Source organism: Mustela nivalis (genome assembly GCF_964662115.1).
Source record: "Mustela nivalis genome assembly, chromosome: 6".
NCBI classification, from domain to species: Eukaryota; Metazoa; Chordata; class Mammalia; order Carnivora; family Mustelidae; genus Mustela; species Mustela nivalis.
This window is the reverse complement of record NC_139025.1, coordinates 114394016-114407612: the sequence shown is the minus strand read 5'-3', so window position 1 is coordinate 114407612 and position 13597 is coordinate 114394016. Positions and strand designations below refer to the sequence as shown.

General features: G+C 34.8%; 1 protein-coding gene across 35 annotated transcripts in view; it reads left to right on the top strand.

The window, feature by feature from the left end:
* The window catches only part of MYO9A (myosin IXA), a 275439-nt gene that overhangs the window by 82170 nt on the left and 179672 nt on the right, over positions 1-13597 (top strand). For all 35 annotated transcript variants that reach the window (XM_082735684.1, XM_082735666.1, XM_082735688.1 and 32 more), the window contains 3 exons: positions 1064-1153; positions 6084-6200; positions 10115-10249. In XM_082735684.1, the coding sequence (XP_082591810.1) occupies positions 1064-1153; positions 6084-6200; positions 10115-10249 (342 nt within the window). The remainder of the gene's footprint in view (positions 1-1063; positions 1154-6083; positions 6201-10114; positions 10250-13597) is intronic.

The window sequence follows — 13597 nt, the reverse complement described above, 5'->3', positions numbered from 1 at the left end:
TAGTGTGATAATAACAAGTATGTTCAAGGTTTGAAGAAATAGGAATGCTCAGGGCTGATCAGAGAGCAGATTGGTGAGAACTATGTTTAGTAGTTTGGCAATATCCTTTAAAGATGACAGTGTATATGCTATAACCTAGTAATTCTACTTTTAGATTTGTACTTCAGAGAAATTCTTGAACTCCTATGCAAGAATATTCAGTTTATTTCCTAATAGTGCACAATGGTAAATAGTGTAAATGTCTATACATAGAAGAATAGATTACACACTGCCGTAATTTATATACTGGGAAGTTATATAGTATTAAAATAAATAAGCTTGATCTAAATTATCAATGTAGTTAAATCTCAAAAACATATGGGCAATATGATTCCATACAGATAAGAGTTAAATACACTTGGCAGTATAATGTATACATTATAGTGCAGTGTATATATATGTATATGTGTATATATATAATACAGTATAATGTATTATTTACAAATATATCTAATATATGTATATTAGATATGTATAAAAACCCAAACTGAGATGATAACTTACAAATTCATCATGGTATTTACCTCTAGAGGGAATGAGAACAAAGGAAGCATCATCTTTATTTTAAAATTAACATGTGTAAATAAATATAAAACATCTGAAACATAAATAAATACTTATGGTAATGTTCCTAGAATTAAAGAAGTATTATCACTTTTTAATCTTTGCTAGTTGTGGGATTATGGTTGATCATCTTAAAATGCTTTTTTGCACTATTCTATATTTCCATATTTCACACAAAGACACATACTTCTCCATTATGATCAGAAAGAAAACTTTAAAAAGACCCATCTGTCTTACGTACCCTCTCTTTTTTGGGGGGGGGCAGTGGGAAATAGGGTGAGTGGAATGTTTGACTTTCACTTTGACTGGTATTTAAATGATTAAATGTATTGTCTTTGTTTTTTCTATTGTCTATTTACTAATCTCATTAGAGATTTTTTCTTTATTTGGATTGTCAATAAATAATTCAGCTCATTGTCATAAATCTTATACACTGAATTTTTTTTTTTCTGTTGTTTAGGTTAAAGAAGAGATGCTATTTGAAGCGTTAGTTACAAGGAAGACTGTGACAGTGGGAGAAAAGCTTATCTTGCCATATAAGCTGGCAGAGGTATGAATAGATTTTTTTGAGATCAGAGTACTCTGAACAGTTTTAGAAATTTGAATTTATGCCCTTTAACAGAATGAAAATAATAACAATACAGTGTTGATTGAAATATTTTCTGTGCCCTTGAAATTCAGTTATGAATTTTCCATCAACTTGAAAACTTAAAGTTGAATATGATTTTAAGCAATAGGCATGCATTTTTCTTCTGAGATCTTAATCTGTTCATTATTGTTTTATATTATTAATATGGGGTGAACAAACAGGTAGTGGATGGATTTACAAATGAGCAGTGTTTGATCGAGTTGATTATTTCTTCTTTAGGCAATTTCTTACATTCCAGAATGTCATACTCTTCTGGTTTGCTTTCTCATTGTTAGATACTCATTTGTAATTCTTTCTGTTTGCCCTTTCTTTTTCACCTGACCTCTAAAAAATGTAGTTCTCTGGTACATATTCCTTGTCTTTTCTTCTCTGTATTCCTTAGCTAGATTGCTAGATTATCTCACATAGTCCCATTTCTTTAAGTATCATCTGTATACCAAGGCTTCCAGATGAGATTTATTGCTGTCATTGCCATTATTATTATTATTATTATATACTACTCAGCTGTATATGAATGGGAAAATTATTGAAAAGCCTACTGTTCTGAAGTGTAATTTAATGACAGTGATGAGAAATCAAACTATGACAGTTATTACAAAAATAGGACAGGAATGTGAGATTAGAAGAAACAGGGGTTGGGAAATAGTGTAGAAATGTAGAGAATGCTTTTTAGGCTGACACTGATCCATTTATCCTATTTTTTGGGTTATTACTGCCATCAAGTCTATATTTCTTCATTATGTCGTGAGTCTTATGACATAATCTCCAAATTTGAGCGCTCCTTTCTAAACAACAGAAAAAGCCAAACCTTTTAAAAAGTTTTGCCCTTCTTTTACATAAAGTTTCAGTACTTTTATATTTTCTTTCGTAACTTTTTTTTTTTAAGACTTTGTTTATTTATTTGACAGACAGAGATCACAAGTAGGCAGAGAGGCAGGCAGAAAGAGGTGGGGAAGCAGGTTCCCTGCTGAGCAGAGAGCCCAAGGCGAGGCTCCATCCCAGACCCTGGGACCATGACCCGGGCCAAAGGCAGAGGCTTTAACCCACGGAGCCATCCAGGCGCCCTCGTAACTTTTTTCAATATAAAATATTGAAAATATTAAAATATTATAAAATATAAAATACCTGGGGTGCCTGGGTGGCACAGTCGGTTAAGTATCTGACTCTTGGTTTTGGCTCAGGTTATGAACTCAGAATTGTGAAATCAAGGCCCGTGTCAGGCTCTGCGCTGGGCAATGTGGAGCCTGCTTGAGATTCTCTCCCTTTGCCCCTTCCCTCTTCTGCTCTCTCTTAAAAAAAAAAAAATTCCTAGGGCGTGTAGGTGGCTGAGTGGGTTAAGCCTCTGCCTTTGGCTTAGGTCATGATCTCAGGGTCATCAGGCTCTCTGCTCACAGGGAGCCTGTTTCCCCCTCTCTCTCTGCCTGCTGCTCTGCCTACTTTTGATCTCTCTCTGTCAAATAAATAAATAAAATCTTTAGAAAAAATTCCTTATGTTTATTTACATTTTTAACTTTAAATTCAATTTGCTGTGATGATTTTTATAGATCCTCATTTATTTTTGTTTACATCTGTTTGGTGTATCTATTTTGTGTAGTAAACATTTGAAAATCTTCTTTGTGTTCAGAAATGTTCTAGGCATTAGAGGTAAAATAAGGAGTAGTCCTTAAGGATTTTAATATTTTCTGAAGAGCAGTGGAAGAGTCTTAAAAAGTTTTAAGCAGAAAGGTGTCTTATATTTTTATTTTATTGTTTATTTATTTATTTTTAAAAAGATTTTATTTATTTACTTGACACACAGAGGAAGAAATCACAAGTAGTCATAGAGGCAGGCAGAGAGAGAGGGAAGGGGAAGCAGGCTCTTCGATGAGCAGAGAGCCCGACGCAGGACTCGATCGCAGGACCCTGAGATCATGACCTGAGCTGAAGGCAGAGGCTTAACCCACTGAGCCACCCAGGTGCCCTTATATTTTTATTTTTAAGGGATCAGAGGAGAGTGCATTGGTTTTCTATAATTGTGTAACAAACGTAGTGACTTAATATTTTCTGACACTTTCCATGGATCAGTCTGGGCAAAGATTTATTGGGTCCTCTGCTCAGGGTTTCACCAGGCTGAAGAGCCTGCTTCCTCCTCTCTTTCTCTCTGCCTGCCTCTCTGCCTACTTGTGATCTCTGTTTGTCAGATAAATAAATAAATAATCTTAAAAAAAAAAAAAAAAGATGTCTGAAGAGGCTGTGATCTCATCTGATACTAAGCATCCTCTTCCTTGTTCACAGGTTGTTGACAGGATTTAGTTCCTTGCAGCGTTAGGATTGAGAGCCATAATTTCTTGTTGACTGTCAAGGCCCTGCTAAGCAGAGTCTGCTTGTGGTCTAGTACACAACATGGCAGTTTACTTCTTCAAAGGACAGCAAGGGACTCTCTGATGGAAAGGCTCAGTCTCTTTTAAGAGATTTCTCTGATTAAGTCAGCCCAGGATAATTTTCCTCTGGTGAATTAAAAAAAAAAATCAGCTGATTTTGGGCCATAATTACATCTTTTAAATCCCTTTGTCATGTAAGATAAGATAGTTTACTGGAGTGAAATTCATCATATTTATAGTCCTGCCCACACTTAATGGGGGGGGGGGGGTTATACAGAATATATATACCAGGGAATGGGAATCTTGGTGACCATTCTTAGGCTTCTAACATAGAGGACAAGAGTGAATGTGGAAAGATGAGTTTAGAGGCCGTGGTAGTACTCCTGAATAGAGAGAGGTTGGCTGCTTTGTCTAGAATAGTGACAAATTGATAGGGAGAAATGGGTGTATTTAAAAAGAGAGACATTTAGGGGTGCCTGGTGGCTCAGTGGGTTAAGCCTCTGCCTTCAGCTCAGGTCATGATCTTAGGGTCCTGGGATCAAGCCCTGCATCGGGCTCTCTGCTCAGCAGGGAGCCTGCTTATCCCCCCTTCCCCCCCGCCTGCCTCTCTGCCTACGTGATCTCTCTCTGTCAAATAAATAAATATTTTTTTAAAAAGAGAGAGAGACATTTAGATGGTAAAATCAACAGAATCTGGCAATTGTTTGCTTACTGGGAAGCAAGAAGAAAGAAGGAAATACTAAGGATAAATCCTAATTTTCTGACTCACACAACTCTAAGAGTATTGATACCATTCATTGAGATAGGAAACACTCTTGTTTGGGTGGGAAAATTTTTAATTGGTATTTGGGCTTACTGAAATTAAGCTGTGATAGGACCACGTTTCAGAGAAAAGAGGCCAAAATATAATATTGGGAGTTAATGAAGTAAATAAGTATTATATTGGTATATTTTGGTACATCTGGATTCTGTCTGATTGGTACTTTATGAAAATAGTGTTAATGTAAACTAGATAGGTGGCTCATAGTTTTTAATTTAATGTGAAGATCTGTCTTTTGACTAAAAAATTCAGCCCATTTGTATTTTTTATGCTACTATGATTTCTTTTTCTATGTTTTCTTTGTCTTATGCTTGTGTTTTAGTTTTAAAATCTTTTATTTTTGCTGAACTAGACCAGTTTGTATTCATTCTTCCCTCTGGAGAAAAACAGAATAGTTGGTCTCTCTGTGTATTTTATGATTGATATTTTGAGTTTTAAAGATACTTTGTTGATTACTTACCTAAGTATAGAATTCTAGGGTTGCATTCCTTTTTCTCTCAGAAGTTGTGAACATTTTCCAATTCAAGTTTCTGGTGCTGAAGATAGAGAATTTGATAGCATCTTCTCTTTCCTGTGTAGGTAATAGTTTAGGTAGTTATTTCTTGGGTTAGAAACTTGGAGCTTTTGTGTTTTTATTCACTGGAATTCAGAAATTCATCATTCGTGTGGTAGATTCTAGTATTATCTACATTTTACAATTGTATAAGCTGTAGCTTAAGAGTTTAAGTATCTTGGGCCAAGGTTACAATACTTAGAATAAGTAGAAGAACTAGGATTGGAAGACAGCCTAGCTTTTAATCATTATTCTCTATTTCCTCTAAACTTTAGGACAGATACGTAAATATGTACCTGAATGTAAAGCTTCAAAATAAATCCCTTGAAATAAATACGTAAGTCATTAGGACTTGTATTCTCTAAGTGGTAGGGCTCAATTCTCTAAAATATGTCCCCCTCCTTTTTTCGGTTGTAGTACTTTCTAAATGTTGATTTTTTTTTTTTAACTAATAGATTTTATTTTTTAGAACAATTTCAGAGTTATAGAAATTTTAAGCAGATAGTACAGAGAGTTTCCATAAACTGGGAAATGCTTGAAGTGAGGTGAAAAAAGAAATTTTATTACTCCATAATGAAAGAATTATTACTCTATCTGGGGATGGAGAAATCCTTGAGGTTATGGTGGATGACAAGCTTGAGACAACCAGAATGTAACTGTGGTAGTATTATGATTATTTTTTAAGAGTCGAGCTAGGATTCCACAGATAACTGATTCCTGTTTGCCAACAGGTTTATTCCTCTGCCTGGAATAGTCTTTCCCGCTTTTGCTTGCAAGTTTGATTTGTTTGTAAATCTCCTATTACACCTTCTTTACTAGATAAAATGTATACCCTAATTTTCAGATACTGTTTTGAACTGAGTGACCTACATTTTGTTTTCCTTACCTTTTAGTCTAGATTAGAGTTGAGACTAGATTAGTGATTATGGGTGTATGGAAAACTTCAGTTATAGGCTATTTAAATTGAGAGAAAATAAAATTTCTAATTCAGGATAGTAAGTTCTCTTTATTGGTTGAAAGCAAATACACTTTGTTATAGTATCTTTGGTTAGTGCCATTTTCATTTGTTCTCCAACCCTTTTCTTTTTTCTTTTTCAGGCTGTGACAGTGAGAAATTCCATGGCTAAATCTTTATATAGTGCCCTGTTTGACTGGATAGTTTTTCGGATTAATCATGCACTTCTGAACAGTAAAGATTTGGAGCAAAATACAAAGGTAGACATATGTTGGATTATTATACATTTTTCCTGGAAATTTTTTTTAAAATGATATAATTAATAATATTTAAAAACACCGAATTATGTAGAGTAATAAGTAAGAATTACCTTTTATCTGTATTCCCTGATGTTTCCCTCCTTATGTATGTTATTACCCTGATATTTAGGGAAACTGTTGTTCTGTATGTCTTTCCAGACCTTTTTCTTATGTACATTTCTATGGGTGTACATTTACAGAATTGCTTTTAAAAATAAAAATAGAATTATGTTATCTGTATTGTTTCTACCTTGTATCTTTTTTTTTACTTGATATGTCTTGAAATAGGTCTGGATTTCATTATTTTTAATAACTTTATAGTATTATATAGTATGCCTGTATACCATAAATTTCCCCATAAAAATATATTACATTTGTTTTATTGTTATAAATGATGATGTAACAAATACTCTTTGTGTACATTTCTTTATGATAAAATCCTCAAAATGAATTGCTGGATTTAAGAATATATACATTTTAGAATTTTGTTAGCTACTGCTAAATTGCTTTTCAGAAAAGACTGCACTTCCACTGGTAGTGTATGAAAATGCCTATTTCCTTACACCTTTACTCACATTGGATATTATCAGTCTTTTCATCTACTAATCTGAGTAAGAGGACTATCCCATTTTATTGTCCTTTTTTTCAGTAAAAGTCAAGTATTTCCCATGTTTTTTCATCATTTCATTATATATCCTGCTATTTTTATTTTGTTTATTTTGTCTTTTTGTTACTTCTTTCTTGGAGTTACTGTGGTTATTGCAGAGATTCATAGTTTGATAAATATTGCATATATTTTCTCTTGACTTTTAAGATTTGTTTATGTTGTGTTTTAGGGCCCATATTAAATTTTTGTGCAGTTAATTCTGCCATTCTTTTCCTTTTTTAATATTGTGTTATGTTAATCACCATACAGTATATCATTAGTTTTTGATATAGTATTCCATGATTCATTGTTTGCATATAACATAACTCCAGTATTCACTGCAATCTGTGCCCTCCTTGATACCCATCACCAGACTCACCCATCCCCCCCACCGCCCCTCCCTTCTAAAACCCTCTGTTTGTTTCTTCTTTTATTTTCCTGGGTTTTATTTGTTTTTCTTATGTTGGAAGCCCTTTTACAGCCCCAGATTGTAAAAACATTTATTCTCATACTTTTAGAATTTAATTTTTTCTCTTTGGGTTTTCCCCCCATTGGAATTTATTTATTTATTTAAGATTTTTTTTTTTAATTTTGTTTATTTAACAGAGAGAGATGACAAGTAGGCACAGAGAGAGAGAGAGAGAGAGAAAGAGAGAGAGAAGCAGGCTCCCTGCCGAGCAGAGAGCCCGATGCGGGACTTGATCCCAGAACTCTGAGATCATGACCTGAGCCGAAGGCAGAGGCTTAACCCACTGAGCCACCCAGGCGCCCAAGATTTTGTTTTTAAGTAATCTCTTACATTCAATGTGGTGCTTGAATTCACAACTCTGAGATCAAGAGTCACATGCTCCTCTTATTGTGCCAGCCAGGCGCCTCTGGAATTTATTTCTTAATAAGACAGATTTTTTTTTTTAAGATTTTGTTTATTTTATTTGACAGAGATCACAAGTAGGCAGGGAGGCAGGCAGAGAGAGAGGGAGGAGGAAGCAGGCTCCCTGCAGAGCAGAGAGCCCGATGCGGGGCTCGATCCCAGGACCCTGGGATCATGACCTGAGCCGAAGGCAGAGGCTTTAACCCACTGAGCCACCCAAGCGCCCCTAAGACAGATTTTTGATAATTAAATAATTTCAAATCCATTTTTCTCAGCAACATTTTATGGGATAGTCTGCATCTTTAGGGTGATTAAAATGTCATCTTTATTACTTAATCTTCCTGTCTTAAATGTAAAACAGTTCTAATATTAATTTTTTATTGTTTGATTAAGCCTACAGTTAGAAAATTGTAATAGAAATCTAATTTACCAAATGGACTTATTTTTGAAGGTCATTACTTGTACTCTTTTCATAAGGGCTTAGAATTAGCAGAATCAATTAAAGGAAGTGCTCTTTTTTTATTTTTAAAGATTTATTTATTTGAGAGAGAGAAAGAGTGCAGGTGCATGCAGGGAGAGGGGCAGAGGGAGAGAGTCTCAAGCAGACTTCCAGCTGAGTGCAGAGCCCCCACATGGGGCTGTAGATCCTGTTATCCGTGAGATCATGACCTGAGCCAAAATCGTGAGTCAGAGGCTTAACTGACTGAGCCACACAGGTACCCCAAAGAAAACACTGTTAATGGAGACTTTAAAAAAATATCTTTTCTTGGGGCACCTGGTTTGGCTTAGTCATTTGGGCAGCTGACTCTTGGTTTCAGCTTGGGTCTTGGTCTTGGGGTCCTGGGATTGAGCCCTGTTTGAAGCTCCATGGTCCACAGTCCCTCTGCTTGAGGATTCTTTCTCTCTCCCTCTGCTCCTCTCCTTCCGCCTCCTCCCTCCTTGTGCTCTCCCTCTCTCTCAAATTTCTTAAAGAAATCTTTAAAAAAAACCAAAAAACTCCTAGTATTTATTACTCATTATATTAGTTTGCCCAGCATCTCTCTTAGTAATAGTGGAGAAAGATTGTTTTCATTTAACTAAAATTGTCATGTAACTATTTTAAGAATGAGGTGAGGTGGTGAGAAGAATGCTGGCTTGGTGGTATTAGAGCTGATTTCTTATTATCCATAGTAAGAAGTTAGAATAAAGTTTGTAGGGGCAAAATATCAAGACAGAAGAACAAGCATTTGTATGCTATATTGTACTGTTTTATACCAAATAGATAAAAGATTTGAGTGTTGGCTTTAGGGAGCAGAAATTGACAAAGAAGAAGGGATTGTTGTTGTTTTCTGTTTTTTTTTTTTTTTTTTTTAAGATTTTATTTATTTATTTGTCAGAGAGACAGCGAGAGCGAGCGCGGGCAGACAGAGAGGCAGGCAGAGGCAGAGGGAGAAGCAGGCTCTCTGCCGAGTAAGAAGCCCGATGTGGGACTTGATCCCAGGACGCTGGGATCATGACCTGAGCCGAAGGCAGCTGCTTAACCAACTGAGCCACCCAGGCGTCCCGGGATTGTTGTTTTTTGTTATAATTTTTTAGAACTATTTGTACAATTTTTTAAAAAATAAAAATTAAAAAAATTGGGGCACCTGGTAGCTCAGTCAGTTGAGCATCTTACTCTTGGTTTTAGCTCTGGTCATGATCTCGTGATTTGGGATCAAGCCCTGAGTCAGGCTCCACACTCAGCAGGGAGTCTGCTTGAGGATTAATCCCTCTGCCCCTCCCCCACTCTCTTTTTCTGTAAAATAAATAAGTCGTTAAAAAGATTGTTTTAAAAATTGGAGAAACCCACATATTCTGATATCTGGTTTCATACTTGGCTTGCACAAGGGTGATTAAACATACTAGTTTAGCTTGGTTTGTAAAACAGAATTCTTTTGGGGTATAGGAGTGAAAATAGGAAAACTTGAATGGTGTTCTTTGCATAACCTGGAATACCCTAGAAAAATTTAGCTTTAGGTTATTTTTTACTTTCCCATAAGGTGATTCCTTCTATTTCTTTGTCTCTTGGAATTTAGGGATTTCTGAGATTGAGATAACAGGCCACTAACTCTGCTTTGAACATTTTTGTAAATAATTTATTACATGTGTTAAAATTTTGGATGTGTTTTTATAATTGGGATAAAAAGAAAAAGGTGAACATAAAACTAAAATGGTTTTTATTTTGTGGAATATTTTGGTTGAACACTGGGGTCCCCAAAATTTCCTGTCCACTGTTGCAGAAGAACTTTGAGCATTTTGTTACCTATATTGTGGATATTATTTGTGAAATAAATTTGAGGATCATTTTTTAACCATCATAAATTTTTTCCTATTTTACAGACTTTGTCTATTGGTGTTCTTGATATTTTTGGGTTTGAAGATTATGAAAATAACAGCTTTGAGCAGTTCTGTATTAATTTTGCTAATGAACGTTTACAACACTACTTCAATCAGCATATTTTTAAATTGGAGCAGGTGAGTACTTAAATGCATATGCTTTCCCCCCTCCCATTGTTTCACCCATTTATCTTCACACACATATATACTATATAAATTTTGAGTCATAATTACAAGCGTTTTAAATTTTACACTTCCGTGAAGATACTGGAGTCTTCATGTCCATGTTAGCAAATGAAAAATTCGAGCATAGTTATTGAGCCATACGATATGGGGTTTCCTTTTTTTTTTTACCCCCCTAGACTTGAGGTAGATTAAAAAATACATACTTGCTTGAGTATACCGTTGAATGAAAAGATGCATGAGCTTGGTTTGGGTTTCTGTTGGTGATTTTTAATTGCTACCATGTTTTTATTTTTTTCAATTGCTACCAATTTTTTAATTTGCTTTTAATTCAATTAAAAGTTGAATTTTTAAAATTCAGTTAATTCAAAAAATTTTTAAAAAATTCAAAAAAATTCATTAAAAAAATTTTAATTGCTACCAATGCTAAGGCTAAATATGCTTGTTTGATTGTTTTGGTCTCTTAATCCAGTTGATTGCTTTGGTGTCTTCTTTATCTGTGGGGTAGAGGAGTTTTTAGTAGAATCTTGAGTTAGTTTAGAGTACAGATATAGGGGAATAGGTTGGTGTGGAGAGACCAGAATGGGTAACTAGATATTTCTTGGGAGAAGCTCAGATTGATTTAGAGTCAAAAGAGTGAGGCATCAGTTTCCATGAGAATGCTTACGGTAAATGCAGGGTCAGTGAAAACATGGGTTCCTCCTCTAAACCAAGTTTCAAGTTAGTAACAAGTTGAGATTGTAGCCCACAATTTCAGTTTGTATAGGAGGATATAAACATTTATCTCAAGGGAAATGGTGAAGAAATGCAATGAACAGGAGGATTAAAACAGGTCTACAAAATAAACAAAAATATCTTATCACTGGGGCTTGTTGCCCTCTGTCCTACCTTTAAGTACATCAGTTTCACTTAAAGGGTTAGGGGACTGATTAACAGTAGCACAGGCAGCACTAGTTTTGGCCATCTTGATAATGCTTAAAATGTTTATTACATAACTTTTTAGCTAGACCCTCTGATGGAAATATTAAAAGGTAGGCAATACTATTTGTTATAATATTAGCTAACATTTATGTGGTACTTACTATTTATTAGGCAGGTGCTATTTTTATTCTAGTTTTACAGATGATACCTAAAGTCAGTATTCAGACCTTAACACTCTGGCTCCATAATTTTTGCTTATACCCAAAAACTGGGCTGGGATTGGTCTACTTTACTCATTCTGGTGTTCTTTTAGCTAGATCATGCTAAACTGGTATTTTTTTTTTTATCTCTTGCAAATGGATATATATATATGTACTGGAGGATTAGAGAAATGCATTTTGTTGACTGTGTGCTGTGTTTTACAAAGAAAAGGTATTCTCTGACTATTACTGAAATTATTTTTACCTTTTCTAGAAGTGTTGATTAGACATTGAGAAGTCATAAGAGATACTTTGCCTAAAAACATGTATAAAAAATAAAACCTTGTAGTTTATGGAAAATCTGTTCAGAACTACTTGGGGGTTGGGTGATTTTTATTTGCTACCCTGAATATCATAATTTTGGGCAGTGTGTTGGAATTATGGATCAGAAGACTTAGATTCTAAGATACACCTTGTTTTTTCTTTGAAGTTTCAGTATTCTCTTCTATAATTTAATGTAGTGGGTATGCTTTTGCTATAATTTATAGAAAGTTTGGAGATGTTACACCTCTTTGCCATCTCATCTATTTTATTCTTCCTTTCTCTCCCTTCTTGTATTTTTTCACTTAAAATTGATTTGCTGGGAATAAGAGATTTAAGGCAGTTGAAATATTAACTGTTTTATTTATTTGTATATCGGTGGTACCTAGAATGAGATGGGTTTACAGAGAGTATTTGTTAAATTCAACTGAATACAAAATCATTTAAGTAGATAAAACTTTTTGAAAAAGAAGGTAGAAATAGAAAGTTATCAACTATGCTTTGGAGGAAACATCTTGAAAAAATTTTTTATTTTTATTATTTTAAAAAATTAACATAATATATTATTTGTTTCAGGGGTACCAGTGCGTGATTCATCAGTCTTATGCAATTCACAGCACTCACCATAGCACATACCCTCCCCAATGTCCATTACCCAGCTACCCCATTCCTCCCCCACCCCTCCACTCTCGCAACCCTCAGTTTATTTCCTGAGATTAAGAGTCTCTTATGGTTTGTCTCCCTCTCTGGTATTTTATTTTTTCCTTTCTCCCATGATTCTCCACCTTTTTTCTCAAATTGAAAATTTTGAATACTAAGGTAAATTTTGTCCAGAAATGTCCCATCAGTTGCCCTGCAGGATGATAAGTGCCATAGAAGGTTAAAGTAGTGATATAAAGGATGAAGTTGATTAGAATTTCCTACAAGTCTACTGAGATTTCCCGGGTGTGGGAATTGATTCTGGAATATAGTTTTGAATAGAAGGTTGAATTTAACAGATTGTCAATGGGAAGAAAATATTTTAAACAAAGGTAACAATATCCTTAAAATTGTGAGGCATAAAACAGCATGGTACTTTTGAGGAACTGAAAATAGCATAGCTAAAATACATGATATAACAATGGAGACAAGGAGGGAAATAAGTTTTTGAAATATCCTTGGGGCATATAGTTTTGGGCTTTATATGTCATGTAGAGGAGATTGGAATATTTCTTTTAGAAAATGAAGAGTAATTTGAAATATATTTAGCAGGGTATTTGAACTGTGGAAGATGGACTGAAGAGAGGGTAAAATACCTGGAGAGAAGGACATAATACATAAGCCAGTTGAAGTAGTGTGAGTGTGTGATTCTGAGTCTTGAATCACAGATATATGTAAGAGAATGTGGAATGAGAGACAGACCAGAAGAAGTTTCTGTGATTTGATTTAAATAACTGTTGTTATTTATAATACTGCTCTCTTTTCCTTTACTTGCTCAAAATTATCCTTCAAGTCATTGACTTATCACTAAATTGAGTAACAGTCATGTGTCACACACTGTGCTAGGCCTTGAAGACAGAAAATTTAGAGTGCAGGAATCTTATCTGAGATGTTTATTATCTAGTGAGGTTTTTTGTTTGTTTGTTTGTTTGTTTGTTTGTTTCTGTCACTTTGGGGGATGTCAGACTAGAAAATTTTGACCAAATTGCTTTGTAGAACACCTAAAAAGAATGAACAAGAAATATTTGAAGGTATTGGGGTACATCTAAATAAGTGAAATTCTTCAGGCCTTATATCTGTAGGAAGGAAACCCAGGGAGAGGAGCCTAGCATTTTTGGACTGCTTTGTTGCTAAAGACATTTCTCTGTTCTGATAGAGAGGT